Here is a 27524-nt window from a genome sequence, read left to right as displayed (position 1 = left end):
CTTGTCCGCTGACATTCCAGATTCGTAAGAACAATATCACTATATGCCCGTATATAATCATTTTATAAACTATCCACAGGAGACCAGGTTCCTTCCAGCCAGCTAGCTTTCTGATGATGGTAAAGTTTAATATGGGCCCAAATTTAAATTTGTGGTCATTTTGAAAGAATAGTATTCCTTTGGGTTAGCTATGAAAAAAACTATTGGCTATGCTCAGATTCGTGGAAACCAAAATGTACTTCAAGTGCTTGGCTGGGAGGACACACTGTTCCCGAGCATTCTAGAAACACCAGTTTAACAATCCAACGAGCCTGAAGTCTGAGCCAAGGCCGGCAACCCTGCAGCCAGCTCGCTGTGCTCCACGTGACTCCTTACCTGCCCGAGCCGGGTCCGCCGCCTGCTGCCGACACCGCCGCGGGACATTCCTTTCAGGGAACAGCGTGTCAACCTCTTTTAAGTCAGGTTGGCTCCCAGCTGCCCCCACAATCCGTCTCTGTTGGTGTGGCCCTCCTGGTCTGTCTCCTTTGGCTTGGATGGTACAACCTCGCAGCAGTGAAACACAATTGGCCGAGCTCAGAAACCAAGTATTTAGGAAACAGGCAGCAATCGCAAAACAGAGTAAATACCCTGTGGTTTTTCTTTTTGGTTTTTGGTTTCTGTTTTTGTTTTTTGGGGTTTTTTTTTTTTTGGCCCACATTATCATCATACGGGGAAATATTCATAATGTATTATTATGTGAAAAAAATCGTCCACCAAAGATGTTACCACATCACCATTTCAACAAGTACAGCATTGAAACAGGTGTCAGTAATGGGCCAGGAGCTGACTTCTTCCTCCCCTTGTGCCTTTCTGTGTGTGCTCGATTTTTGCCCCTGAGCGTGCATAATTAAGGAGCATGGTAGCACTTTTAACGGCGCCGCAGGCCCTGGTCTGTTTCCACAGCCACTTGATTCTCATGCCCATGGCCGTGCACCTGCTGGGCAGCCAGGGAGACAGCCCCCCACCCCCGCTGTGCCTGTCTCCGGACGGGAGTCCCATCATGTTCTGAGCATGTGCACCTGAGTCAAACCAAGTAACCGGCCCTCAAGGAGAATCAGAGACGCGGCAGAAGACTGTGCTGAGCACCAAGCCGTCTTCTGGATCTACAGGGGTGAAGAGGGCTTTTTGGTTTGGGTACAGAGCAAGCATCCAGTTGAAAAAAGGATGTCCAGGTGACATCCACCTTTTCAACCATTTGATTTCAGCCCCCAGACAGCGATGGGTTCAAGATACCGACGTTCTTTGGCCTTTTTAGACCAAGGGGTGTGGGGTGCCGGTCTGTGGACGGACTTGAACTTGTGGCCGCGCCTGGTAGAGAGGCTCCCCACAGCGCCTGCTTCCCGCTAGGTCCCCGGGCGTGTCTGAGCGACGGGGACACATCAGGAATGAACGCAGTCCGTCTGCGACGGCAGCCACCGTGTCAGAGAGAACGCCCAGGGTCTAGAAACTGCCGGCCACTGGAGTGGCAGTGGGCTGGGGTGCCCACCCACGCAGGCGCTTCCCGACAGAGGCCTCCCGCAGGCTCCGTCTCCCCGCGCTGAAGGGCAAGTCTCAGTCCGCGTCCAGCCAGATCAGTGGGCCAGGAACTAGGTGCTCGCTCCTCCCTTTGGGGCCTGTGCAAGCTCGGGCCGTCGGCTGGTTTTTCTAGGACAGAGCGGAGAGAGAGCTCGTCACGTGGAACGGGACCCTGCGCAGGCAACGAGCTTTCCCGTGGACGCGCGGGCTCAGCCCTACCGCTGACGGGCGGGCGGCGCGCGCTCGCTTTGGGGCGGTGTCCCCCCACCCCCACTCCCCGCACACTTTGGCTTTGGCTGTGGGGAAAGGGAACAGCACAGGAAACACCTGTCATAATAGCTGTTTCATCTCGCCAGGAGAAAGTGGACTTCGGACAGACGAGCCTCTTTGCTCTTGCATTTGTATTCGTCTACCGGCGGCGTGGCTGGGACGTGGTGCAGGCTTCACATCGCGGAGGCCCTTCCCGTCTCCGCCACAGCTCCCCCAGGCAGGCGGCCCGTGTGCTGGGGGAACGTCCTCCCAGAAGGGGGTCCCCCAGGGGTGCTGCAGCCCCTCAAACTCGTGTGCCACCTCCTGAGAAGCGGCCCTCTGTGGCCGGAGCCATTCTCATGCACTGAGTGGAGGGACGTCTTGTTTTAAGGTGCCGGGAATTAAAGCCATTGGAAGATTAAAGAAATAATAATACACTGGATTTCTGTGATGCCTTTCTATAGGAAATACATTTTCCTAGCGTTGTATTCTTTCTTTCCGTATCCCAAGAGTAAAAGAATAAAGGAATGTTCATCAATATTCTTGGCCTTGTCTTCGAAAGCGAAAAAAATTGGTTTAAGAAAAGGATCCTAAGGAACGATTTCTTCCTCCCTAGTCCTCTACTCCCCGGTGTATCAATGAAGGCTTTTTCCCTGCCTGACACTCAGCCTTTGGGTTCTGTGATCTGTGGTTTTGTCATTATCCAGATACGTATGGATCGACATTACAGGTAGTCTTCATAGACGCACACGAAGTGCCTGGGCGCTGCGCGCTCATTCACACCCGCTTCCCGGAGGCCCGCTTCCGCACGCTTGCCTGGGGTCGAGCTGCTCTGTAGCAGCCTGCGCGGCGCTTCCGTAGTGTCCCCGGGACCAAGAAGGCAGAGCGCTAGTGCGTGGCCCTGGGACTCACCCTCTCCCCTTCTTGTGTCTTTCAGAAATCGAGGCCAAGGAGGCATGCAACTGGCTCCGGGCTGCCGGGTTCCCGCAGTACGCCCAGCTGTACGAGGGTAGGTCGGGTGTGCTGGCTCCTCCTGAAGAGAGCGACCGAAGAGTACACCGCGTGTTTGCCGGGCTGTGTTTTCACTTCCGAGCCTTCTCTTGCCTTTGTTTGTTTTTAAATTGTCTCTTTCCCTCAGCTTCGCAGTGGCCAGGGCTCACACCGATGCCCATTTAAAACGGAGCCTTGGCCAAGCGCTGCCCCCTCTGGCCTCAGCTCCTGGCCACCGACCCCGGCTCTGTCCCTCCCAGCAGCTCTGCCACCAGCAGCCCCTGCACGAACCGCCCCCCACCCCGACCTTGTTCTTCACCGCTCTCAGTTTTCTTGCGAGCACAATAAATTCGTTGTTGGTAAATTTCCTAGAAATAACAAAACTGATCGTCTTGAGACTTATCTTCAGCGCTGCTTAGTCTATAGGTACTTTTTAAGACATCATTTTGGTCAGATGTGAAGGCGGTTTAAGTAAGGTGCTTTGATTGCTAGTGTAATACCTCCTTTCGTTGATGTTTTCGCTGACCGTTAATAAAAGTACTCCCTCTATCTTACTTATCCCTTCACTGTAACCAAGACTTCTGACGACTTCTCGGAGAGTCCCTGGTCAGGATCCCAAGAATAATCAGAGGAGGATTGACTTCTAAAGGTGTTCATTCCGCGGTTCACTGCAGGCCGGTGGAGACAATAGCAGCCACTCCTCCTGGCGGCAAAGCACTTAGGTAGGGCAGGGCAGGAAGGACCAACGGAACTAACCTGGACTCACAGTGGATCGCAGCCACTCACCTAGAAGCTGTTTTCGAGTTTAAAAAGCAAAACAAAACAAAACTCGCTTCTTCTGCTTCTCTTGCTTAAATTCTGTGAAGATAAAGGAGAGCTTACCTCTGAGTGTGCTTTGAAGTCTAGAACCTCTGAAAAAGCTTTCATAGAATCGTAGCCTTTTAGGCAAGAAAGGGCCTTATCATTTTGGTCTAAGCAGCCCTCACGCCACCGCAGCCCACGCCACTCCCAATTCTCTGATTAGGAAAGAGAGGCCCAGAGAGAGCAAGAGACGTTTCCAAGATTAAAAGGTGGAAGAGTCAGAGCTAAAAATACGGTCTCTTGAGCTTTTAATGCAGTATGTTCTCTACTAGAACGTGCACCCTCTTTGTAAACTCAAAATACTGTGTGATTCAAACATGAAGTGTCCATAAATGCCCAAGAAGTAAAGATGCGTCCTACGTGCAGGGCGTCTGGCAGGCTGTGTTTAAGCCGTATTCACGGAACAGATGTGATAAGGATAACAGCAGACGCCGCGTAGGACTTACAGTGGGCCAGGCTCTGTTCAAAGCACTTTCCATGGCTCACCATTTAATATTCACAACACTGCAGAGCATTTCAGTTACCATCTCCCCACTTCACAGATGAAGAAACAGGCCCAGAAGAGGTCAAGCGCCTTGTCAAGAGCTGGGACCGAAAGCCAGGGCTGGCTTGGGTGTCCCTGCCCCTCCCCCCACGCACAGGCCCCGCCCAGCAGCGCATGGCAGCCTCCATCCTGGCACCGTCTCCGATTCACTCACGTTGCTTTTTTCACCAGAAAAGGGCCGGTCTCTGTTTCCAGCGCACACTAGGGTTTAGACCCCCTAAGATGCATTGTGGCGGGCGAGGTGGAAGCAGAGCAAACGATGAAGTGAGAGCGAGAAAGAGTGGAGGGTAGTGGCAATGAGCCGGCGTCGTCCGGGAGGTCTGACCGCCCCTCCGTCCTGGCGACCTCCAGATCTGCCCTGCGACCGAGGTCCCTCCGACGCGCATGGCGTCCTGAGCGCTGCCCTTGGCCTCCAGCCCCTGCGCAAACAGACTGTGGGTCTGATGAGGTCATGGTGGTGGAATCTGTCTCTTCAGATAAAATCAGTTGTTTGAGTATTTTGCTTATACTCTAAAGCAATTCAAGATTTTGCTACAGAAGAAAAATTTGAGGCCATCGAACTGTGGGTATTTTTGGAAATTGTTTTCCAAAAGAGGGGGGGAAAAAACCCACAACAAACGTGTGCCAAATTAAATATTTCATGAACTGGTCAGGATGGCAGTGAGAAGCCTTAGGTAAAAGGGCAAGGTGTGAAAGTGCTTCTCCATGCAGACAAATGTCTTCATAATGATGAGCTATAAAAATGCAGGTATTTAGTATTCAGTCCTACCCAAGGTCAAGGTAATTCTCATATTTCATTCTCCCTTTGTACCCTTCAAAGCCTTCATGGTGATAAATATAAAACCGCTTGCCATCTTAAACGGTGCCAACACGCTCCCCGCCAAGATCATGCGTGTGTACCCAAAGGGGGGCCTAAGGACAGGTCACCCAGGTTAAACGAGGCTCCTAAACCCCTTGTCTCCCTCTTTATCTCTTCCAGATTCACAGTTTCCCATCAACATTTTGGCTGTTAAAAATGATCATGATTTTCTTGAAAAGGACCTTGTAGAACCCCTTTACAGGTAAGTCATGCGGCGTGTTCCTGTTTGTTTCAATTGTCTCCAATGGGCAGCACTGTGTGGAGGGGCGAGTTCAGTAGTTCGGTTACGTATTCACTGAGTGCCTACTATGTGCACAGCACGAGTCCCTGTTCTCAGTCTGTACTGCAGTGAGCACGATCAGACCTGGTTTCATGGAGCTTAGATCTTAGGAGGAGGCTTCAGAAAATAGATTGGAAAAGCAAAGAGAAAGTGAGAGTTGTTATCATTGGAACCATTCCTGTGGCAGCTCTCTCTCCAAAAATATCAGGAAGGAGGACATTTGGCTGGAGGTGCGCGAGCTGGGGTTCTCAGGGCCCAGGAGCAGCGGGTGAGACAGAGGCCAAAGGCGAAGTCACAGCGGGACGGGCCGCAGGAGGGGCCAGGGACAGAGGCAGGGGCGGAGGGAGCTGGGCTGAGCAGAGCCCGTGGGGGGTCTCTTTCCCTGCGTGGGAGTCCTGCCAAGACACAGGGTTCCCTCATGGCAGAGAGTGGGAAGCAGGGAAGGGGGGGGGCCTGCAGGCGGAGGGGAATGACGGTGCTTTTCAACCTGGGAACCGATGTGCAGCGAGTCAGGCACTCACGTGGCAGAGCCGCCAGGCACCGCGATTCCATCCACCTTCTCTCTCGCGCGCGCGCACAGTGACAGAGCTGGTCTCAGGCTTTCTGTTCAAGCTCCGTGGGCAGCACCTGTCCGTGCACGTTTGAAATGCCGAGCTAAGGCGGAATCGTGAAGGGGCCGTAGCCAGAGGCAGGTGGCCTCTGCCAGGTAGACAAAGGAAGACAAGATGGGTGAAGGGCTGGGGAGCGAAAGGTCTCCTGGAAGTGCTACCTGCAGGGGTTTTCCTCCCCTGCGACTTTCTGGAGCTTCTCACCAGTGGACACAGACAATGTCCTGGGTCCCAGTTTGGCCTGGGAGAGTCGTTGAACAGTGCTGCCTGTTTGTTTGGCTTGGAAATATACGCCCCGAGGACGTGGATGGCAGGGAGGACCTGCATCTGGCCTGGACTCTGTAGACGGGCGGCTCTCGCTTCCAGTTCTCGGAAGCGAGGCCGGTCAGCGGCCTTTGCGGCAGGCCGGGCCCCGGGGTGGCGACCGCGCCTCCCCGTGGCTGCGCCACCTCAGGCAGCCCTGGCACATAGTAGGTGCTCTGTGACTGTGTGTTACTGCAAGTCCGAACAGCACCTACAGTTTCTGTTATTTTAACAAGCACAGTTACAATTCTGTTTGGAAGTTCCAGGTTGAGTTTTTAATTGAAAGATGTTTTGCCCCCTGAGTAATAAAAACTTAATTGCAAATCTGAGTTCCTAGCAAGATGATTGAAACTGGAACTATTTCTGAATGTAGGAACATCCAGGGGGTCAAAATCACTTGCACAGTTCGTCACCTTGAAGGTAAATTGCAGCAAATCAAAGGTCCAGAATGAGACTTTTAAGGAGAAAGCAATAAGGCCTGTTGGCATTTTGGTTTTCGGAGCCGCACAGATCGCTGTGGGCCTGACGCCCGAGGCGGCCTCTCAGTCTCTCCCCCGGAGCCGGCCAGTCGGCCGCGGCGCACCTACGCTTTCAGTGAGCGCTCGTTAATCATAGCGCGTGCAGACCAAGGGTTTCCGCTCTCTTCCGCGCTGGGTAGTGGGGGCCGGGGATGGATTAGGGTTACCCGGTGCGTCTGTCAGTGCCCTTGACGTTTGAAAGGGTCATTAGTGACAATGATTTTCGTATGGGGTGGGGTAGGGAGCCAGGACACAGGGGTGGCAAATATTGCATTGGTAGTTTACCTCGACACACAAAGATGCATAATTGATTTCAACGCATTAAATAACATTCAACAACGGTGGGATTAATGACTGTTGGCAATATATTTTAAGTAGGTTCTCGTTAGAATATGACAGAAGGTGTACAGTATTCTATATTGCGTTATGCCTTCTATGTCTCTATGGCCATGATCTGGACGGAGGCCTTGGACAAACCATGGGGAGAAGAATATATGGGCTCACATGATAAGCATAGTCCCGTCTGCCCTTAAAATTCTGTCGGTCAATAAGTACAAATGCCAATAAGTAGTGATTTTATTTATTTATTTATTTATTAATCCTCACCTGAGGACATGCTTATTGATTTTAAAGAGGGGGGAAGGGAGGGATGGGGGGGCAAATACCTACGTGAGGGAGAAGTATCAGTTGGTCGCCTCCTGTATGCCCCCCAACAAAGGACTGAACCTGCGACCTTTTTTTTTTTGGTATATGGGACAACGTTCCTACCAACTGAGCCACCCTGCCAGGGCAACATTTAAAAAAAAAAAACAAATTAATGTGCAGAAAAGCTACCTTCATCCCCTCCCCTACTTCCCACCTAAACCTCGCCCAATGTCACCTGTATAGTGCGGGAGCAGGCTCGGGGGACAGACATGGCCAGCGCAAACACAGGGCATCTCACGTATATTCATAAGCGGGTATGAAAAACATAAATCTTTGTATTTAAAGTGGCCTCTTATGTAAGCTCTTCTACCCAGCTACTCCAAATGACGTATATTCCTAAACTTTCAGGAAGAATACACAAGAAACTACAAAACAGGACAGTAGATTGAGAGGAGAAGTTCGTATTTTTGATGTTATTCACTTATACATATATATTTTTTAAAGAATTTATTTTTATAGAGAGGGGAAGGGAGGGAGAAAGAGAGGGAGAGAAACATCCATGTGTGGCTGCCTCTCGCGCGCCCCACACGAGGGACCTGGCCCACAACCCAGGCCTGTGCTTTGATTGGGAATCGAACTGGTGACCCTTTGGTTCGCAGGCCAGTGCTCAATCCACTGAGTCACACCAGCCAGGCCTCACTTCTATAAATATGTGTTTTTAGACATTTGTATTGCATTATTTAAAACATTAGCAATTTTTTTAAAAATGCCTTGCGTTGCCAGGTAAACACTAGAAGGCAAGGCTGCCGTTGCGTGAGCGGTTACTGTGCGCTCGGTGCTGTGCTAAGCTCCTTCCGTCGACCTCGGTTAAGTCTCACAACCACCTATGAAAATCAGAAGAGGCGCTGCTATTACTGTCATCCTTGTCGTCCAGCAGTAAGGGTGACCCGACTCCTCCTGGCGTGGGCAGCTGGGTGGCGGAGGCACCCTCCCCCGAGGCAGGGGACAGCTGTCGGGGGAGGTGCGTGGAGTCTGGCCAGGGTCCAGGCCGGGGCAGGCGAGACGCGCCGAGGTCCCTGAGGGGCCAGAGCCCCGCGGAGGCGTCCAGGGTGCAGCTGGGCCTGCGGGTCTGGAGCTCAGCGGGGCGTCAGCCGGGGACAGAGGCGGGAGCCCATTGTTGTGCTCAAGCGGGGGGGTGGCCCAGAAGTTCGTTTGCTCTCATCCCGTGAGAGGCTCTAGCAGCACTTAGTTGTCGTTAACTTCATTTGAAACAACTGCGTTAGATGGTATTGCGACAGCTGTCCTATCAGCGGGCATTTAAAAAACGTTATCAAGAGCGGTGACTTTTTGTGCAGCCATTTTAATATTGAAGATGGAAGAAAATACGCAACATTTTCAGCATGTGATGCTTTAGTATTTCAAGAAAGGTAAAAATGCAACTGAAACAAAGTATTTGTGCAGCGTATGGAGAAGGCGCTGTGACTGAGCAAATATGTCAAAAGTGGTTGGCGAAGCTTTGTGCTGGAGGTTTCTCGCTGGATGTTGCTCCACGGTCGGGTGGACCAGCTAAAGTTAATAACGATCACATCGAGACCTTAATTGAGAACAATCGATGTTCTACCACGCGGGAGACAGCTGACATACTCCAAATATCCAAATCAATAAAGTTATTGGCGAAAATGAAAAATGTATCTCATTTAATGGCAAAAAAAACCATAGGGACTTTTTAGCCAGCCCAGTACAAAGGTCCTGAGTACGAGTGAGGTCATCCAGGGACAGCAGTGACAGCTAAGCCAGTGAAAGAGAAGGGGCCCGCGAGGGAGGTGCGGGGGGGCCCACGCCCAGGGGGCAGGCAGGGGCGGGGCCGCGGTGCGGCAGAGAGAGCACCCCGCACCCTCAGTCACCTCTGGGCATTTCTGAACTTCCCTCAATAATGTCTGGTTGTGACCCTTGTTTCAACTTGGACTGGTTCTCACTAGATTATCTGGATTAGGTGCAATTGTTGCAAAGAATTGAAAAGCTAAGGACGCCTCGTTTGCCTTTTCTAATATAGACCTGTGTGAATTTAAAATTGGTCTGAAACCGTGCAATGTGAAGGAGCCCAAGACAACCTGGACATTTTTTGTTCACTCGTGGGCCACTGTGCCGTCCTCCTTCAGAGGTTTGCCAGCAGGGCTCCCCTCTTGCTTGACCCCTTGACCGCTGGGGCACGTAACGTTTAAAATCATTTTCTGTAGGCGTAATGCACAGCGCAGTGACAATAGGTAACAATACTGCATTGCACATTTGAAAGGTGCTGAGAGAGATCTTAAAAATTCTCATCCCAAGAAAATGGTGGTGATTCTATAGCAATGGAAATTGACTAGACTTATGGGGGTAACCATTTTGCAACGTCTACACATGTCAGATCATTATGTTCTGCACCTTAAACTTAGACAACGTTATACGTCAATTTTATCTCAATTAAAAATGCATTTCCTTATGCGAATCACGCAGTTGCACGCACACATCCTCTTTCCTGCCCGGGACACGCTCACCCTTCGTTCTCTGCGTCACTAGCTCTTCCGCGGCGTCATCGCTTTTCTCCCTCGCTCCCGTGGGTGCCTGGGGACAGCCGTTTGTGGGGCAGGGCTCGGGGAGGGGCCGAGCACGAGCAGAGCAGGGGTGTGGCCCTCGCCAGGTCTGCAGTGACCCAGTGACTGCCACGCGTGGACTCTGAGGACATTCTCTCCCCCCGCCCGTTGGCTGGCCGCGGACTCTTGGAGGCCGCACCTGCCCGAGCGCAGGCCGAGCTGTCTGTCCGGCGGCCGCCCGCCCTGCTCTGCAGGCTGTTTGCAAACTCGGGGAGTGGGGAGACCTTTCCCAGGCCCCGAGCCCCGCCCGCCCGCCGGGGAGGCCCTGCTGCTCCCCGACAGCCGGACTGGATCCCGGCTTCAATGCGCTCGTCAGTCCCCGGTGACTTTGCTTCTGAACTTCTTTCGGGCCACACCCGGAACGCCCCTACACAGACGGGGCCCCTGGCAGGAGCGGGGGCGGGGGGAAGGGGCGAGCAGGGAGGCCTGGAACCGCGGGCTCCCGAGGAACTCAAGCCCTGCCTGTTAGTCCTCTCGGGCCCTTGGCAGGGACATCAGAGCCATCACAGGAAACTGGCCTGTGTGTGGGTCAGCAGGGGAGGCCTCGTGAGCAACCTGTAGTCGGGCCTTTGAAGAGTAAAATGAGAATCTAAAGTGTGGGGAGCCGTTGCTTTCCAGCACATCTGCAGGATGTTCCTTCCGTGTCCCCAGGCCTCTGTGACAGCCGGGGCCCAGGCCGCCCTCCAGGTCACCCTGACGGACTTGGGCACACCCTGTGCTCGCCAGCGCCCAGCCTGCCCAGCGCGACACAGGCTGCCGGCCGTTGCTCCTCCTTCTGTGGCCCCGGGGTCCCGCCTTCCTCCGAGCCCTGGGTCCTGGTCCCCGGCCGTCCCCGCTCCCCTGTGCCCCAGCGCCACCGCCTCCCTCAGGCTGTGGCTGGCCGCCGCGCCGGGGCTTGGCACCCGTGTCTCTGTCCTCAGTGGCAGGGACTGCACCTCACTCGGGACGCATCCCAAGGGTGGGGTGCCCTGCGGCTGGCACCAGCCAGAATTCAATAAATGTTTCTTTGGTGGTGCTGGAACCTGGAAGAAAATAACCTGTCGGTTCCCAGGTTGTTTTATTATCATTATTTATTGCTTCTACATGTTAAAGAATATTAAGCGGTAGTAAATTATTCCTTTTTGCCTCATACTATCCTAAATCTCCAGTATTCTTAGCTCAGCTTCTTAAAGGAGCCCCCGTACCCACAATGTGCCCCCACTTCCTCGGAGTCCACGTGCTTCTCAGCCGCCCCACGCGGGCGTCTGCGGAGCTGCCCGCGCCGAGTGCTGGAGCCGGAGGCCTGGCTCAGGCCTTCTGTCACCTCCTCTTAAGCGTTGGTGGCAACCAACCCACTCCCCTGCTGTTGGTCCTGCCCGCTCTGTGGCTTCCGGTTCCTGCCTTCGGTTCCTGCCCACCTCCTGCCCCTCCCGTCTGCTGCCCTCAGTGGCTCCCCAGGGCCCGCCGATGGCTCGCTGACACCTTCGTTTTGGTCCTGCGTGGCCAGGCCCCTGCCTGCCTCCCCAGGCGTTCCACGCACATGTCTGTGCTCCGGGCCAACGCTGCTGTTTCATGCCTGTTGGCCTCGCCTCTGCCTGCTCTGCCTGGGCCGAGCGTCGTCCCCAGCCTGGCCCAGGAGCCACCTGCTGTGGGAGGCGTTGTTCGTGCCTCCTCTTCTCGCTGCCGTTGCCGCCAGAACCCTCTGCTGCTGCGTGAGCCGTTCTCCAGGATTCTGAGGAGGAGGGTGGAAATCGGCAGGTTCTGGGAGCAGCATTGCTGGGTACATTTCTCCTGAAAGGGTCTAACCGCTTGGCTTCTGCTGGCACGTAAATACAGCCGGCTCCAAGCCCAGGGTGCCCCGCCTTCATCACGTATCCTGGATTTTCTCTTTTCGTGGGAAAAAAAGGAGAGGAAGGAAACCGCCATTTACTGAGGGGCCTTGGCGAGGCCCGTGACCTGTGCTCTCGTTTTGCAGGCCCCTCTAAAGCTCCTCCTGGGGGGGTGGGCACAGAGAAGTCGCTCTCGGGGAGAAGCCCCAGCCCCGGCGCTGAGGCGTGCGTAGCTCCCTTGAACAAGTGTCCCTGCAGGAGCCGCCTTCTCCTCGCCAGGGAGTAAGCCCGTCAGACCCAGCGGGCCCTGGAGCCTGCCGCGCGGCTTCCTTCGGCACCCTGGCCGAGGGGGTCCGCGCCGAGCCAGCGCCTATGCGGCAGGCACCAGGGGTGCAGGTGAGACGCGGCTCCCAGCCCGGGGCCCCGTTCATTCAGGGCCGAGAAGGACGCCCTTCTCCTGACTCTGCGAGGTCTCTTATGACTACTTCACGTCAACCACCGGCTGGACCGATGCAGACACGTGTGGACAGAGTGGGTTCAGTTACAAAAGAACCAACTGACTGAACCTACTGAGTCTAAGATTTCCTGCTAGGCCTTCTGTGGATCCCAGGTCAAGAGGCTCTAACCCAGGGGAAAACACACTGTTCATGCACCAAATAAAACACATTTTATAATCAAAACTGTATTTACGCAAGGACAGTGCTCCAGGCAGCCAGTGTTAGACCAACGCAAGTTATCACGAGGGTTTATATGTCTTATCATTAAGTTAGAGGTAAACAAATACCAATGCTACATATTGGTCCTAAATGCAGATTGGCTTCACTCAGAGCACACTTTTGCAGTGATTTTGATCAAAGGCTTTGAAAACTTCTGTTAGGGGACATGTTTGTTTCCCTGAGGCAGCAGGCCCTTAAGGGCCACTCGCTGTCTCTGGGATGTATGAGTCATCAATTCTGTGTTCTTACACACTCTGGCCACGCTTTATGTTGCCTTGTGCAGGACAAACCCCAGGCCGCGGCTGCCCCTCGCTGGGAATGTCCCCCTAGCTTCAGACCACCGTAAGGAGCAGCGTTTTCTCTCTGCGTCTTCTTTTTTCCATCTAAACAAATCAGCTATTGTTTTTTTTTCCCCAGCTTCACGGAGGTATAATTGACAAGTACAGTTGTGAGATACTTAAAGGGTACCGCATGGCGATTTGACACAGGTATACGTTGTGAAGGGAAGAGTTAGAAGCTTGGGGGTACATTTGAAATGGTACCTGGGATTTCTGAGGTGTTTTCAATGAGGACAATTTTGTAGAGAGGATTGAGACTGAACGCGCGAGTAGATGGAAAAAGAAGGAAGCACAGACTGCGTTACATCAGGCATTGCAAAAGTCTAAGAAACAGAAATTTTTAATGAATAAAACAAAGATTACATCTTCAAAAATAGACTTTATTTTGGGAGTCATTTTAGGTTCCCAGCAAATTGGAGCATAAAATCCAGAGAGTTCCCAGCTACGCCTGGACTCACACCTGCGCACCCCCTGCCCCCCCGCAGCCGATGAGCCTGCGCTGACACGTCATTACACTCTACAGCCGTAGTTTACATTTATTAGGTAATTCAGGTTCACTCTTACGCCTACATGCTGTGGCTTTTGACCGATGTCTAATAGCATGTATCCGCCTCAGACTGCACAGAGTGGCTTCACTGCCCTAAGAACGGAAGCCCCAGATCTCCCGGATGGCTCCGGAGTCTTGCCTCTTCCGGAATGTCCAGAGGTTGGAGTCGTACCGTACGCAGCCCTCTCACTTCGGCTTCTTTCACTTAGCGATGGGCGTTGACGCTTTCTCTGTGTCTTCTTGTGGCTTCATGGCTCCTCATTTTTAGCCCTGAATCGTATTCCATTGTCTGGATGTACCACAGTTTATTTATTCATTCAATTACGGAAGGACATCTTGGTTACTTCCAAGTTTTCGCAATTATGCATAAAACCGCTGTTAACCTTCCTGTGCAGGCTCCTATGTGGACATAAGTTTTCATCTTATATTTCGGTAAGTATCAGCGAGTACAGCCCCTCAATCCAATGGTAAGAGAATGTTCAGCAGTAAGAAACTGCCAAACTGGCTTCCACTTCAGAAGTTCACCCACAGCGAATGAGAGTTCCTGTCGCTCCACATCCTCACCAGCGTTTGGTGGTGGTAGTATTTTAGAATTTGGTCATTCTAACAGGTGAATAGTGGTATTGCATCATTTTAATTTGCAGTCCTTTAGTGGTGTATAATGTGGGGCCTCTTTTCACACGCTTGTTTGCCGTCTGTGCATCTGCTTTGGTGAAGGGATCTGTTCAGACCGTTTGCCAATTTTTTCACTGGGTCATGTGGTTCCTTGTTGTTCAGCTTTAAGAGTTCTCTGTGTATTTTAGATAACAGTTCTTTATCAGATAGGTTTTTTGCAAATATTTTTCCAGGTCTGCGGGTTATCTTTTCAGATACTTGACAGTGTCTTCCATAGAGGAGAAGATTTTCATTTTAATAAAGTCCAGTTTATCAACTGTTTTTTACAGAGTGTGCCTTTGATGTTGTATCTAAAAAGTCACTACCAAACCTAAGGTTATCTAGAGTTCTCTCCTGTGTTATCCTTTGCAAGTTTTATTATTTTTTGTTTACAATTAAGCTTATGACCTATTTTGAGTCATGTTTGTGAGAGATGTAAGTAAGGTCTGTGTGTCAATGGATTTTGGTAGGGAGGGCAGAGAAATGTTCGATTGTTTTGACACCATTTGTTACAAGCCTGTCTGTTCTCTGTGCTATAGTGGTTCCTCCGTCACAGTTCAGTTGACTGTATTTGCCTGGGTCTGTTTCTGGGCTCTCTGTCTTGTCCCATTGATCTATTTATCTGTTCTTTTGCCAATATGTACCTTTATAGTAAGTCTTGAAGTTGAGTAACGTCACTCCTCCAACTTCGTTCTTTTGCTTCAACATAATGTAGGTCATTCTGAGACTTTTGCCTCTCCACGTAAACTTTAGAATCTATTAGTTGTTTTACAATATATTTTTTTAAACTGGACATTTTAAACATTGTAATGTGCCAACTCTCTAATCATATCCCCCCTCCCCAAGGCTTCTTGTTGTTGCTGTTTGTTTAGTGACTTTTCTCAACTAATGCCCTACAGTCAGAATCATCTGTTATCCCTACTTGGTTAGCTTAGTGGTCGGCAAATGACTGGACAGAGATCTCCGTAAACGCCTGGAAGCAGCGTGTTGCCTGGCCTTTGCCAAGGGGGCTCTGTGCGTGCGGGGCTCTGGTCTCACGCTCCAGCAGGAAGTTGGTAGCTCTGCCTCAGCCTTTACGCCCTGCTTGTGCAGATCACCAAGGTCAGAGGTGATAAACTGGGAACTCCTCCAGTCTTTCCTGGGTCTGCACACTGTTCTTCATATGCACCTGGCCTTCTAGATTTCTAAGAACGTGTCAGAACTCTTCTAAGTCCCCAATGGACATCTCATTCCCGCCTTTTATCCCTTTGGTTCACATCTTGTTCGGCCCAGCCATTACCATCATCTGAGGCAGCTGCGATGTTAAGTAATTGCCGCTGATTGATTTTGACAAGCCCCCTAGGAAGAAGCTGTTCTCAGTGACGAGCTCAGAATCAGGTTCAGTAAAGACAAGCCCTGGGAAGAGGGGCATTCGAGGAATTGCCAGGAGGCTCAGACAATGGCAGCGCTGTAACAGTGGCGCGTCGGGGGAGAGCAAACGCACTCCGTGCTGTCCAGAGGCTGCTGGGCTGCAGGTTTGCACGGCCACTCCGAGTGTGACTCTGCTGTTCTCCACAGCTTCTGCCGACCTGAAAAAGGAACACGGGAACAGGGCACGTTCCGGCGCCACGAGGCACACTGTTCTTACGTAGCTTCGAGCATTTTCCAATCGCACTTGAATTGTTTGCGTGCCTCTATGGATTTCCAGGGTTCTTACAAAGCTTATTTTAGTACTTTGTCTTTCTCCAACTTGTTTTACTAAGCATAATACCCTTTAGGTCCATCCATGCAGTCACAAATGGTAAGATTTCATTCATTTTTTGTGGCTGAGAAATACCCCATTGTATCATATATATGTACCACAGCCTTTTCTATCCACTCACCTATTAATGGGCACTTCGGTTGCTTCCATAATGCTGCAATGAACGCAGGGGTGTGTGTATGGTCTTTTGAAGCAGTGTTACTGGTTTCTTCGGATATATACCCAGAGGGGAATTGCCGGGTCATGAGACGGGTCCATTTTTGCTTTTTTGAGAGCCTCCCCTGCTGTTTTCCACAGTGGCTGCGCCCACCTGCATGCCCACCACCGGCGTGAAATCTAGAGAACGAAATAAACAAACAAAATTGAAACCAGCTCATGGACACAGAGGACAGGCTGGCGGTGGCCAGAGGAGACGGAGGTGGGGGGACTGGTTGAAAGAGATGAAGGATTAAGAAGCGCAGATGGGTGGTTACAACAGTCACGGGATGTGAGTGCAGCACAGGGAGCGTGGTGAGCAGCGTGGCGGTGCTCGCGTGCGGTGCCGGGGTATTGGGGAGAAAACGTTGTACAGTGTGTGGCTGTCTAACCCCTATGCTTGTTCACCTGACACTAATACAAAATAATATTGAGCATAACCTGTAGTTGAAAAATAAAATGTGAAGTGTTTTTTAACGCTTGTTTTGACAACATCCGCCAGTGCGCTTGTTGCTTCTATGGGGGAACAGTGTCGGAGATCTTTACAGCATCCTTCCCACTCACATCGCCCTCTTGCATTCTTATTGATTCAGCTTTATGGAGGTATAATTCACATTCAAATAAAATCAGCCACGTAAAGTGAACAATTGGACGAGCTTTATCAACTGCGTAGCTGCGTGACTGTTACCACGGTCATGATGCAGGACATTCCCGTGACCTCCCACAGCCCCTGTTGCTGCCATTGAGCACCTGCCATGCTGTTTTCCATCCCCCCGGTTCTGCCTTTTCTAAAATTCTGTATGAATGCAATCAACGCTTATATGCCTGCTCTGTGCATCTGGCTTCTTTTTCTTCGCATGAAGCCTTTGCGATTCATCCATGTTGTCTATTGCATGGGTCAGTAGTTGGAGCGCCTTCGTATTGCTGAGTATTCGTGGCATGGATGTACCACAATTTCCACATCCACCTGCCGGTCGAGGGCCGTTTGGGTTATTTCCCCTTTTGTCTATTTTATGAAGAACACCGCTGGGAAATTCAAGTGCGAGTCTCGAGATGCATGATTTATTTTATCTTGGGCAAATAACGAAGAGTAGAATTGCTTGGTCAGATGCTAAGCATACATTTAATGTTATATGAAGCTGCCACGTCATATCCTTTTGAAGTGTAGGCGGTTTAGCATCCTTGCTAAAACTTGGAAGAACAGGTTTGTTAGACATGTAAATTGTATACATGATAGGCATTCCTTCCCTAAACAAACCTGTTGCAGAGCTTCCCAAGGAGAACATATATAAAATTTACTTCCACACCACAGTGAGCTCTTGGGCGGTGATGTCAGCGGGTGTGGAACTAGCCAAACACTGGCTGTGGGTCATAGGTGCAAAGGCCAAGGGCGCGCCCCAGACGGCCTCAGACTAAATGGCCTTTTCTAATCCAGTTGCTCATTATCTTTGACCCTAATGAATGTGCCGCCTGTGGGTGAATTGGGGAAGGCTGAAAATGAGGGAGGCCCTCAAATATTTTTAAGGAAATGAGTGGCCCAGTGAGAAGTTGAGAAATAGGTTTTAATGGGAGTCATTCGAAGTGGTGGAGGAACCAAACAGGAGGCTGTTGCCTGACTCTAGGCAGGAGTCACGGGACCGAAGTAGGACCAAAGAAGCAGCCAGATTCAAAAATACCATGGAGGGGTCACGGACCTGATGGGGACCTGATGATCAAAGTAACAGTAGCCCTTGAGGAGGAGCCTTAAGGTGACTCTGTCCGTCTGGGTGGCCTGCTTGGTTATACTCGTAATCAAGACAAGACATTAACTAGGATAAACAGGCTTTAAAGGGAAGAAGTTCCATTTTGATAGTTGAGTTTGAGGGGCCAGCAAGACCCCACACATGGGTGAGACTAGAGATCAGCTAGAAATGTACCTCCCGGGCTCGGGGGGGCGGGGGGTGTCAGAGCTAGAGACAGAGGATTGGGCATCGTCAGAGTCACGTTTATTTCAAGGCGACAGAAGATATTTCAGCCTACCTGTGAATTCTCAAAAATATACAAGTTAAAGGGCCAGTACTGCTTGGTGACAGGAAGGAGGTGGCATTTAGAGAGATGAGAGATTTCATGGTCCTGAAAGCCAAGGATGAGAAGAGGTTCAAGGAACGGTGAATAGCAATCAGTGTCCACTGGTACAAATATGCCTTTGCTAAAAAGAAGAGTTGGAATTCGGTGACTAAACAATTACCGGCTAAAACTGGAACCAGTCCAGATGTCCATCAGCAAGAGAATAGCTAAGCCAAATGCACCTCTTGGCACCGCGGAGTACTTTTCAGCAATTAAAAGGGAGGATTACCGCCGAGATCCTCATGAGCATGGATCAATCGCAGAAACATTCTGTGGAGTGGGGAAAAAAATTGAAAAGCCAGGCACTCAAAGAGCATACTGTGCGATTCCGTTTATGTGGCAACCAGTCTACGGAGGACAGGAGTGAGAAACCAGATGTCCGTGGGGCTGGTGGGAGCGGGTGTGGCGGTGCAGGGCGTGGACAGGGAAGGAGAATTCTCTGACGCGAAGACAGAGCTTCGCCTGGGTTGAGCGTAGCTGCCATTGCCAAAATGTATTGAGCTGAAAACGTAAGATCTTTGCACAACCAGGACACCAGAGAAAGTCACCTGTCGAGACAGGAGCCGGAGCACCTCGCTGCACCGGCCTCTAAACGCCCGCTAACTTGCAGGGACGCCCCTTCACAGATGCGGGCGTCTGTACGGAGGGACCGCGGCCACAGAATTTCCAAAGCAGAAAAGCAGAAACGTGAAATGGGGAGCTAGCAGGCCCAAGAAGTAAAATTTAAGAGTCTGTGGGGGAAGCCATAACATGGATCCGTTTGCACTATAGAATCCTAAAAAGCTCCAAAATGGGAAATGAGGTTGAAGGCTGGCTAAAAAGCAGAGGGCTGTTTAAAACCGTATTTAAAGTAGATTCATGTCCCCGATCTATACTTAGGCAGCCCCTCCCCTGCCTCCAGCACAAGACTATATGTTTGTCCCCTGGAGAGACTAAAATAGAAGTTCTGTAGACCAGGGGACATCAGCCATAGCTGAAGAGGGAGATACTCTTTCAAAAACAAGGGCTTAAGCGACAGTCTACCTGCATTCTAAATACTGAAATCACCAGGACTCTTTTGTGACTCAGCTCCAGAGTTTTGGGAAATATGCTTAAGAAGAGTGTCAGAAATGTGAGAACCAGAGTTCTGAGAACCCCGATTAGCCCATGTGAAAACAAAAATAAACCCTGAAAATCCCCACGAGAACAGGTCAGAAGGCTCTGAGAGAGACGTCTCCAAGGAAATTAAGTGAACAGACTACCTGATACGTTTTAACACGCTTAGAGGGTTAGATATTTGGGGACATTTGAGATCGAATTTAGGGATAAGGACATAGAAAACTGTGGAAATAATAAACACATGTTTGTTACCTCCTGGGATAATGCAAAGATAAAAATGGAAGAAAAAGTAATCAGAGTGTGGTGGTAAACATAGGAAAAACATTCTCATGGCCGCAATGAATACTGAATGTAGATTTATCAAAAACTTACAAAATCGTGACTTAACTGTAGTTCTAGGAGGTAAAAGGTGTGAATGTGTGGGAAATGAGGGGAGAATAGGTGGTAAAAAAAAAAAAATAGATCCTCATCTTTTGTAGGACAAAGCGAACAGATTGTGACTTAAACTGAAAAATCAAGAAGTAACAGTATAAACATGTTGTCAGAGGTCAACGCCAAAAGAAACAGTTAAAAGAGTCCCCCAAAGAGCAGTACACGTGGCAAATGATGCGAAGGGTCCTGTTTGACTCTTTAAATCGTAGGCATTCAATAACTGCGATTTTTAAAAAGGAACCCAATGAAACAAAATTGCAAAGGTATCTGCAAAGAGCATGTTGTGAAATTAGATTGCTGTGGATTGAAGTGAGTGAAAACTGAGACTATTCTCAGCAAACTGAGTACCTACGGAAGGGCAGTTAGTACAGGTGCTTGATGGACAGGTAGGATTAAAGGAAAACGAGTAGTTTCTTTGCTTATGGTTATTTAGGTGGCTAACTAAGTAGTTAAGTCAATTTGCTCAAGACAGGGATGAGCTTAAAGAGAAGAAAAGCTGAGGTGAGAAGAGTTTGCTGAGCTGAGAGGGAATAATAATGTATCAAAGCCCCACAAGGAGCGGTGGATGTGGAAATCAAAAACAAGGTTAAAGGGTTAGCTTTGAAAAAGAATAGCGTCATCGTTTTTTTTTTTTTTTTTTTTTTTTTTTAATGATGGAGGTAAGGATGAGTAAATTAATTTATGTCAAATAGCTTATATTAAGCCATGTTTTCTCACCGGGGATGGAGGCTAAGTCATCTGGTGAGAAACTGCCATCTCTTCACGGTCTGAGATTGGGTGCCAGCCAGAGGAAAAACTAAAAGGAATGCTGGGTAGCACTTTTGGGAACCCAGCCGAGGAAGAAAATCGAAATGTATGTGTCAGTCCGTAGGGGCTGCCCTGACGAAAGACAGACGGGGGGTCTTCAGCGGTAGACATGCATTGTCTCCCAGCTGTGGAGGCGGGAAGCCCAGCCCCGGGGGGCCGGCAGCGCCCCGCGTCCCACTCCCCGGGCGGCGCGGTGTCTTCTCGCTGTGCCCTCGCGTGGTGGGCGGAGAGCGCGCGCGCGCCCGTGTCGCTCTCCTCGGGACAGTTCTGCTGCGGCGGGGTTCGCCCTGTGACCCCGTTTGACCGCAGTCACTCCCTCCTCCACATACAGCCGCCCTGGGGGCTGGGGCTTCAGTGCACGTTTGAGGGGGACACCACTCGACCCACAGCAAGGCATAGGTGGGCACTGTCGTGTGCGTCATTTTTCCGTTTATACCCCACAGCCCAAGAGCAAGAGAGAAGGCAGGTGGTTGAACTGATGGAAACGTGGGGACGGGCGCGACGGGAGGTGGCTGGGGACAGTGTGGCTCGGTGACCGAGACTGGGCCCCGGGAGCGGCGGAAGGAGGAGCGGGGGCAGGGCCGGGTTGAGCCCAGGGAAGGGGCAGAGGCCAGCAGGCCTGGCGGCCGAGGCCCGGGGCGTGGGGGCCGCAGAACAAGCAGCGACGCCCCTCCGGCCGTGGCCCCCTGAGCGCAGCCCGGGCCGGGCGCACCGCGGACGCTTTGCGCTTCCGGCCTCCCCGGCAGGGACTGCGAATTAGCAAACTGGAGAGAAAATGTAGGGTCACTAGTGGTAGCAATCATCGCATTTTTCTTTCTTTTTAGACGGCTAAATACGTTGAACAAGTGTGCCTCCATGAAACTTGATGTGAACTTCCAAAGGAAAAAGGTAGGTGCGCCCCCGGAAGGCCCAGGCCCTCCCCGCAGGAGGCCGTGGGGCGCCGGTGGAAACAGCACGCGCCTAAGCCAAGCGCTGAGAAGACTGACCGCCTGCGCTGGGCCTCGCTGCCCCGGCTTATCTCAGCCATTAGGGGTTCGCTTAGTCCTTCATGAACCCGGGCTGAGGTCTGTTTGACCATCTCCTTTCGCTTTAGTTTCTAGCAGAGGCTTTGCGCAAAGATGTGAAACGCCTTCATTCTTAATGGCGCCCTTCCGAAAGCTGGTCGAGGTGCAGACCACGCACTCCAGGGCCGCGCAGAATACCCCACAGATACCAGCAGATGAAGGGGGCACAGGAAAGAGGCTGGGTCCACGCCAGGGGACCTCTGCTTCGCCCTTTCCAGCAGCATTTTCACGTATGTTCCCAGAGCCATTTCTTCCCTGGCAGGTTCACCGTGCATGGTCCCATGTAATTCGCTGTGGCAAGGACTCTCTATTTCCTAGAGAAAGAAAGTAAAATGTGCACAGGTTGAGCCACTCGCCCGCGATCTTTTCTGACCCAGCGGCGGGAGCGGGTTCTCAGCCTCAGGCAGGGCTCCCTCTAGCCCCAGGCTCCCAGTCGACGTGCTGCGGCGCTCTCTCCTCCTCACTGAATCGATCCTTTTAGGAATCGCGGAGTTCACAGCGTTCACCACATTTTTTTCGTTTCTCATCTCCAACGCGGAACAAGCCAAGCCTCAGTGTATTTTGAAGAAGCAGAGCAAACATCTTTGAGTCCAAAGAAAGTGTTCTTTATCCTGGTCTTCACAGAGAAACCATTAAACCACATGGCTTTTAAATCACTCCTGAGTAACCCGATCTTTAAAAATAACTGGAGCCTGAATTTCTGCTCTTAAATAGCACCCAAAAAAGGAAAGGAAAAAAGAAGAAAGGAAACAGAAGCAGCAAATGAATTTTGGTTGACCCCACCTTAAAAACAATGTGGGGTTGGAGCTGGAAGCCAAAGGTTTAAGCTAAGGAGGTAAAATGGTGAAAAACAATATCCAGCGAAATATTAAAACATGAGCCATCTGTCCAGACCAAAGGCAAAGTAAAAATGTGGAGCTGAATGGAACCCTTCAGAAGCACACACAGCGTTGCCGGCCCGGGGTCGGCGCCGCTCCGACTGCGGCGCGGGGTTCCTGCTACACCGAGCGCGGCCATGCCCGCGGGCGTCGGTCGGCGGCCAGCCCCGCGGCCCCCCACACAGACCTCTGGCCGCGGTGTTTCACAGAAGGAAAGGCCCCAAACGAACGGCATGGTGTGCTGCCAGCCGCGTGGAGTGGCGATGCTCCCAGCCTGTCCCCAGCGTCGCCAAACCCACGTGTGTGATGGGCTTGAATGACCCTTGTTCGCCTGTTTACGTTGACCTCCCCAAAAGCGCCTCCGTCCATCGGTCCCTTCAGTCCCCTGACATTTGTAATGTGTCCCTCCTGTTGGACGGAGTGGCAGGCAGCCTCGCAGCCCTGCCGAGCGGTGGGCCTCACCTCTCCGCGCCCCTGAACAGAACACTGCGAACTGGGGAGCTGGGGCCTGACTTTTCAAATGAGCCGTTCCGGCGCATGGCCCTCACCCACTCGTGTGCTCAGGAGTGGCCAGCCGCTGGGGCTGCGGTCTCCGCTACCATGTCGGGGACCCTGCGTGGGGCCACGTGTCCTCATGAGCTGCCCCTTACCCACGTCATAGGCCAGTCCTTCCTCTTACTGCAAAAAATAAATACGTTCATACATACAGGCTAGGAATAGGCCAAATGATCAAAACTGGAAAGTGAGACTTCAGAACCGAACACCACGTGAAGCTTCAACCCTCTTTGGAATTTGTTTATTTGGAGGAAAACTAAGCAGCAGCGCTTCCCCTCAGCTACGTCCCCATTTCAAACAATCCAAAAAATAAAAATAACAGCCTCACCTCCAAGCTGCGGAGGCCCAGGCACGCTTGCTCCTGCCGAATGCCGCCCCCCTCGGGGGCCGGCTGGAGCCCCAATTCTCCTCCTCTCTCTGGGGCTCCTGGGGCTGTGGAAGGGCTCTGGGGCTTGCGTGGGGAGCGAACACTCACGCGTGCCCGTCGTGTGCCAGGCACGGCCCCACGTCAGAGGTGCAGAAATTAACGGGTGGGAAGGTAGCAACTTGCCCAAAGCCACGCACCGTCAGCCGAGGCGGGATCTGAACCCCTTTGCCTGTCAAAGTTACTCAGAAGCCTAAGGCAACCTGAGCAAGGGGCCTGGGCTGGAGGCCTGGGCGTGTTTCCTCAGCAAAATGCAGTGACGCATTTTTACCGGCTTAGGAAAGGGTTGCTTCTTGCCGCCCGTACTAGAGCCCAGGACTGATTTAGTGTCTTCATGGATGTTTGCCTCTGGGTCTCTCGCAGGGAATGGGTCTTCAATCTTACTGCTCGACTTTGCATTTTCCTCTCGTTCTATTCTGTCTGAAGAGCTTGGTGGGTTGATCCGAGGAACCGCCAAGTCTAGAGGAAGAGGGTGACGCCGCGTTCATGCTCAGTCGCATTAAATGCGACGTGTGAAGCGTGGGGAAAGGAAATCACCGCTGCCTGCCCACGAGACATGGCTCATTCCTGCTCTGGACCGGACGGACCCAGCCGCTCGGCGCCGCTCGTGCGAATGGGGGGCCGCTTCTGAAGGTCCCTGAGACGGTGGGTCAGCGGCCGCTTTGCAGCCGTGGGTCTGCGCGGGCTCCTCCCCAGGCGGAAGGTATGGCCACGTTCCACTTCTTAAAAAAGTTTTAAAAACCTTCCCTTGGCCATGTTGGGTTGGCAGTCATGTCTGAGAAGTATATCGTTTCGTCTAAGCACGTTCTCCTTTTTTATAAAAGAATGAACATCAGAGTTTCATGCAAATGAAAAGCAAGGCACATGCAAATGCTACTGGTTCTCAGAAAAGTGTTTCTTCTTCATTATCACCCGCAAAATCTCCGGCGGCTTTAGGACAGCAGTGAAATCCCCTAATCAGGGCTGGTGTTTCTGCGGCGTGACGTCCAGTCCAGGGCCAGGTCCGAGACGGGGACTCCAAAGGGCCGCGTGTGAAGTGAGGCCGGAGAGGGGCACACACGCACCCAGGCCTCTTCCCCGCCATTTCCCACGACCGGAAGAGCGGCTCCCGAAGAAGTTTCTGGTAAAATTGCAGTTTCCATAAAACCGAACCCGTGGCCCACGGGCACCTTGCAGCCGCTCGTCCAGCCTGGATGCCATCGGGGTCGCCAAGGAGCCGCAGTTGTCAGCGGCCCGGTCGCCAGCGCCACTGCGTTCGCCCCCGACCTCCCACCACGTAAGACGCCCCTGGACTGCTCCCCCGCAGACTCAAGGGAGGGGAAACTTAGATTTACTCCCACGCTCGTGTGGCTGGAGAGTCACCGCCTGGAGCTAGAGATAGCTGTGCGTGGATCTCTTAGAACCACGGGCTCTGAGTCGGAGGATCTTTCGTCACCTTTCGAGCCCCGCACCCACGGCCCGCTCGCTTCGTAGAGCGCCCCTCCCCGGGCGCCGCCGCCTGTGCCTGAGGCATCGAGACGTGAAGCGCTGGCTGCGCAGCCAGGCCCTTTGCTTCGTCCGGATGCCGGCGGGCCCCCGCAGAGTACGCCGGGAGCTGATTCAGTGCCGCGCGCCCTTCCGATCCCAGGCCTTTCATCCGGAGACGTGCAGGACGCAGATTTCCGCTCTGTCCTGTGGGCCAAGGCCAGCCCACCACCACTCTTGTCTTTGAGAAGGAAGCTGCGTTGCAGCCAAGTGACACCCGCTCGGGTGGCCCCAGCAGCAGTAGCTGCGACAGAGCTGCACGGCCCGTAAAGCTAGAATACCTACCGTCCGACCCTTGACAGAAAGTTGCCCTCCCTCTGCCCGGTCTAGAACAAGGCTCCTCAAGCTGCCGGTGCGGCGTGCCGTGTCTGTTTTGTTTTGTTTTCCATTTCCAGGGGGCTACGGACCGAGGTGCTTTTGTAAAATTCAGTACCAATGAGTTAGAAATAAGAAATGAAAAAAAGTGTGGAAAACAGAAGCCTAACTGTCTTACTGTTAGACTCAATAGACACAAAATTGCATGGCAGTAAATACAGTGAAAACAAAGGGAATGAGAACTAGAAAAGAATTACAAAATTCACATTTTTATTGGAAGTGCACACAGGGGCACTACTATGAAGAACTCTGATGGCACTTACAACCTTTTGGTTGTTGAGCTCCCGCAACTAAAGAGAAAATTCCCTTTGAGACACGAGTCCCCGTGTTAAGTGCCTCTACTCGGTCTGTGAATATTCATGGCCTTGAGTTTCTCGTTTATCCCCTAGTCTGGGTCGGATTGACACCACCACCCACAGGAAGGAGTGTGTATCTAAAATGTTCTTTCTTTGTTTGATTAATAATAATTATAAAGAAAACAGTCTCAGAGAGTATGTTGGCTGGAATCAAAAAAGAGGTTTGAACGTAATGTTTAAAAGCTTAAGATATTCCTCTTTTCTTTTTTTCCAAAATGAAACATGTTGCTGTTTTCAAAATTCCTCTTTGATCCTGCCTTACTAGCCTGTCCCAGCAATTACCTTTCTGTAAAAACAGTCAGTCCTGTACATTGTACACCTTGAGTTATGGTGGATCCACTAACCTTAAAGTGTACCTGTTCTAATGTGGCCCTACTGTGCGCAACACCCAGAATGGGCTCTACCCTGCTCGGTGACACTAGCCTGCCGACTGTGACCTTGGCGAGCACGGCCTGGCCAAATGCTGACAGGCCTTGTAACGCTGACGCTCGGCGTCTGTGCACGTGTCACCGTGGGCTGGTAAGCCTGCGCACAGGCAGGCCCTCGCACGCACTTTGGGTAACGCTGCTCTGCAGTTCCTCGTTTCTAAACCAAAACCATTAGTTCTTTCGATCATCCTTCACGGGAGGCCAGGGTCCTCAGAGGCCCTGCCATCCTGATGACCCTCCCCAAGAAACACTCCCCTTTTCCCTTCCCCTGCGCCCCTTACCATGTGGCACGCAGGACTACCGCCTGCTGCACCCGCCATGTGTGAGCCATGGGCGACAGGGTGGGCCCAGCCCCCGGCGTCTTGTGACGTACACATTCTAAAGCTGGGGGCTGGGTTTGGCGGCCACAGTGCATGGCTCACTCACATTAAGCTTCGTCTGCTACAGTGCTCAAAGCCACGCATCGTGACGGCTGTCAAGCCTAGTCCGGCCCATCCTGCACATCCTAGAGTTGACTTTCAAAGGGAGGGTCTCCCTGTTTCACTCTGTGAAAGGTCATGTGCTTACCAGGTTGCCCTTCTATGCTGTTCAGGTCTTTAGACACCCCCGTCTCGCCACTCTGACAATGGCAACTGCTTTGATCTTGCACTTCAAGGCTCACGCGGCATTTTCACCTCTCATCCCATTTGGCCCTGTTGACATTCCCTGAGATGCGTGCATCGTGATCACTTCCCCTGCACAGCTGAGGACACCGAGTCTCAGGAGGGCGCCTTGCTGGAGACCCCTCGGTGAATGGCCCCGGGCCACCTTCACGCTGTAAAAGCACGCGTTCTCCCGGCCCACTCCAGCTGTTCTGGAAATGGACGTAACTTTGAGGCGCCCCCGCCCCCCCGCGACCTCTCCCTAGTCGTGTGCAGCCTTCTGTTCGCACTCTCGGTGCAGTTACCCAGCCAAGTGCCTTGCGAGGCCCTCTGTAGTGCCTGCCGCTGCCGGCCATTTGTTCACAGAACATCAGGAGAGCCTTCGGCTGCTCCCTGGCCAAAATCCAGACAGGCTATGACTGTAGTGTATGTTTTCATGGTCTACTAAACCGTTAAGATAGGAGAATAAAGTTCATTTGGTGTTTCTTTTTCTCTTAAGTACATCTGACTCCTCCCATTTCTAGGTAAACAAACTATTTCTTTTTAGCCCGAAAAAAATAATGACTACGGATGGACTCTGATCCCCTCTTAACCAGTCAGGACGCTTCCACACTCGTGACCGGGGACCCTGCTGCATGCCTGGCAGCCGGCTGGGCCCCGAGCGTGTAAACGTGGAATTGGAGGGCAGTGTCTATTCCATACTGTGGACCATGGCCTACGCATGGATTGTTAAATAAGTTTGATGCGGCACAAACAACATTTTCCTAAAAAGGAAACAAACTAAATTAGATTA

At 51.9% G+C, this 27524-nt stretch overlaps 1 protein-coding gene across 4 annotated transcripts in view; it reads left to right on the top strand.

The window, feature by feature from the left end:
• Positions 1-27524, top strand: part of STARD13 (StAR related lipid transfer domain containing 13) — a 178365-nt gene that overhangs the window by 126021 nt on the left and 24820 nt on the right. For 3 of the 4 annotated variants that reach the window (XM_054586543.1, XM_054586544.1, XM_054586542.1), the window contains exons 2-4: positions 2741-2812; positions 5178-5259; positions 21311-21374. In XM_054586543.1, coding sequence (XP_054442518.1) covers positions 2741-2812; positions 5178-5259; positions 21311-21374 — 218 coding nt within the window. Of the gene's footprint in view, positions 1-2740; positions 2813-5177; positions 5260-21310; positions 21375-27524 lie in introns of those variants that run through there. The other variant, XM_054586546.1, reaches the window with a different exon arrangement.

This window comes from Pteronotus mesoamericanus, unplaced genomic scaffold, assembly GCF_021234165.1.
Source record: "Pteronotus mesoamericanus isolate MK-2021 breed Mesoamerican mustached bat unplaced genomic scaffold, CSHL_Meso_final contig_94, whole genome shotgun sequence".
In the NCBI taxonomy this organism is placed as follows: Eukaryota; Metazoa; Chordata; class Mammalia; order Chiroptera; family Mormoopidae; genus Pteronotus; species Pteronotus mesoamericanus.
Note: the sequence above shows the minus strand (reverse complement) of the source record. Positions and strands in the feature narration are given on the sequence as shown.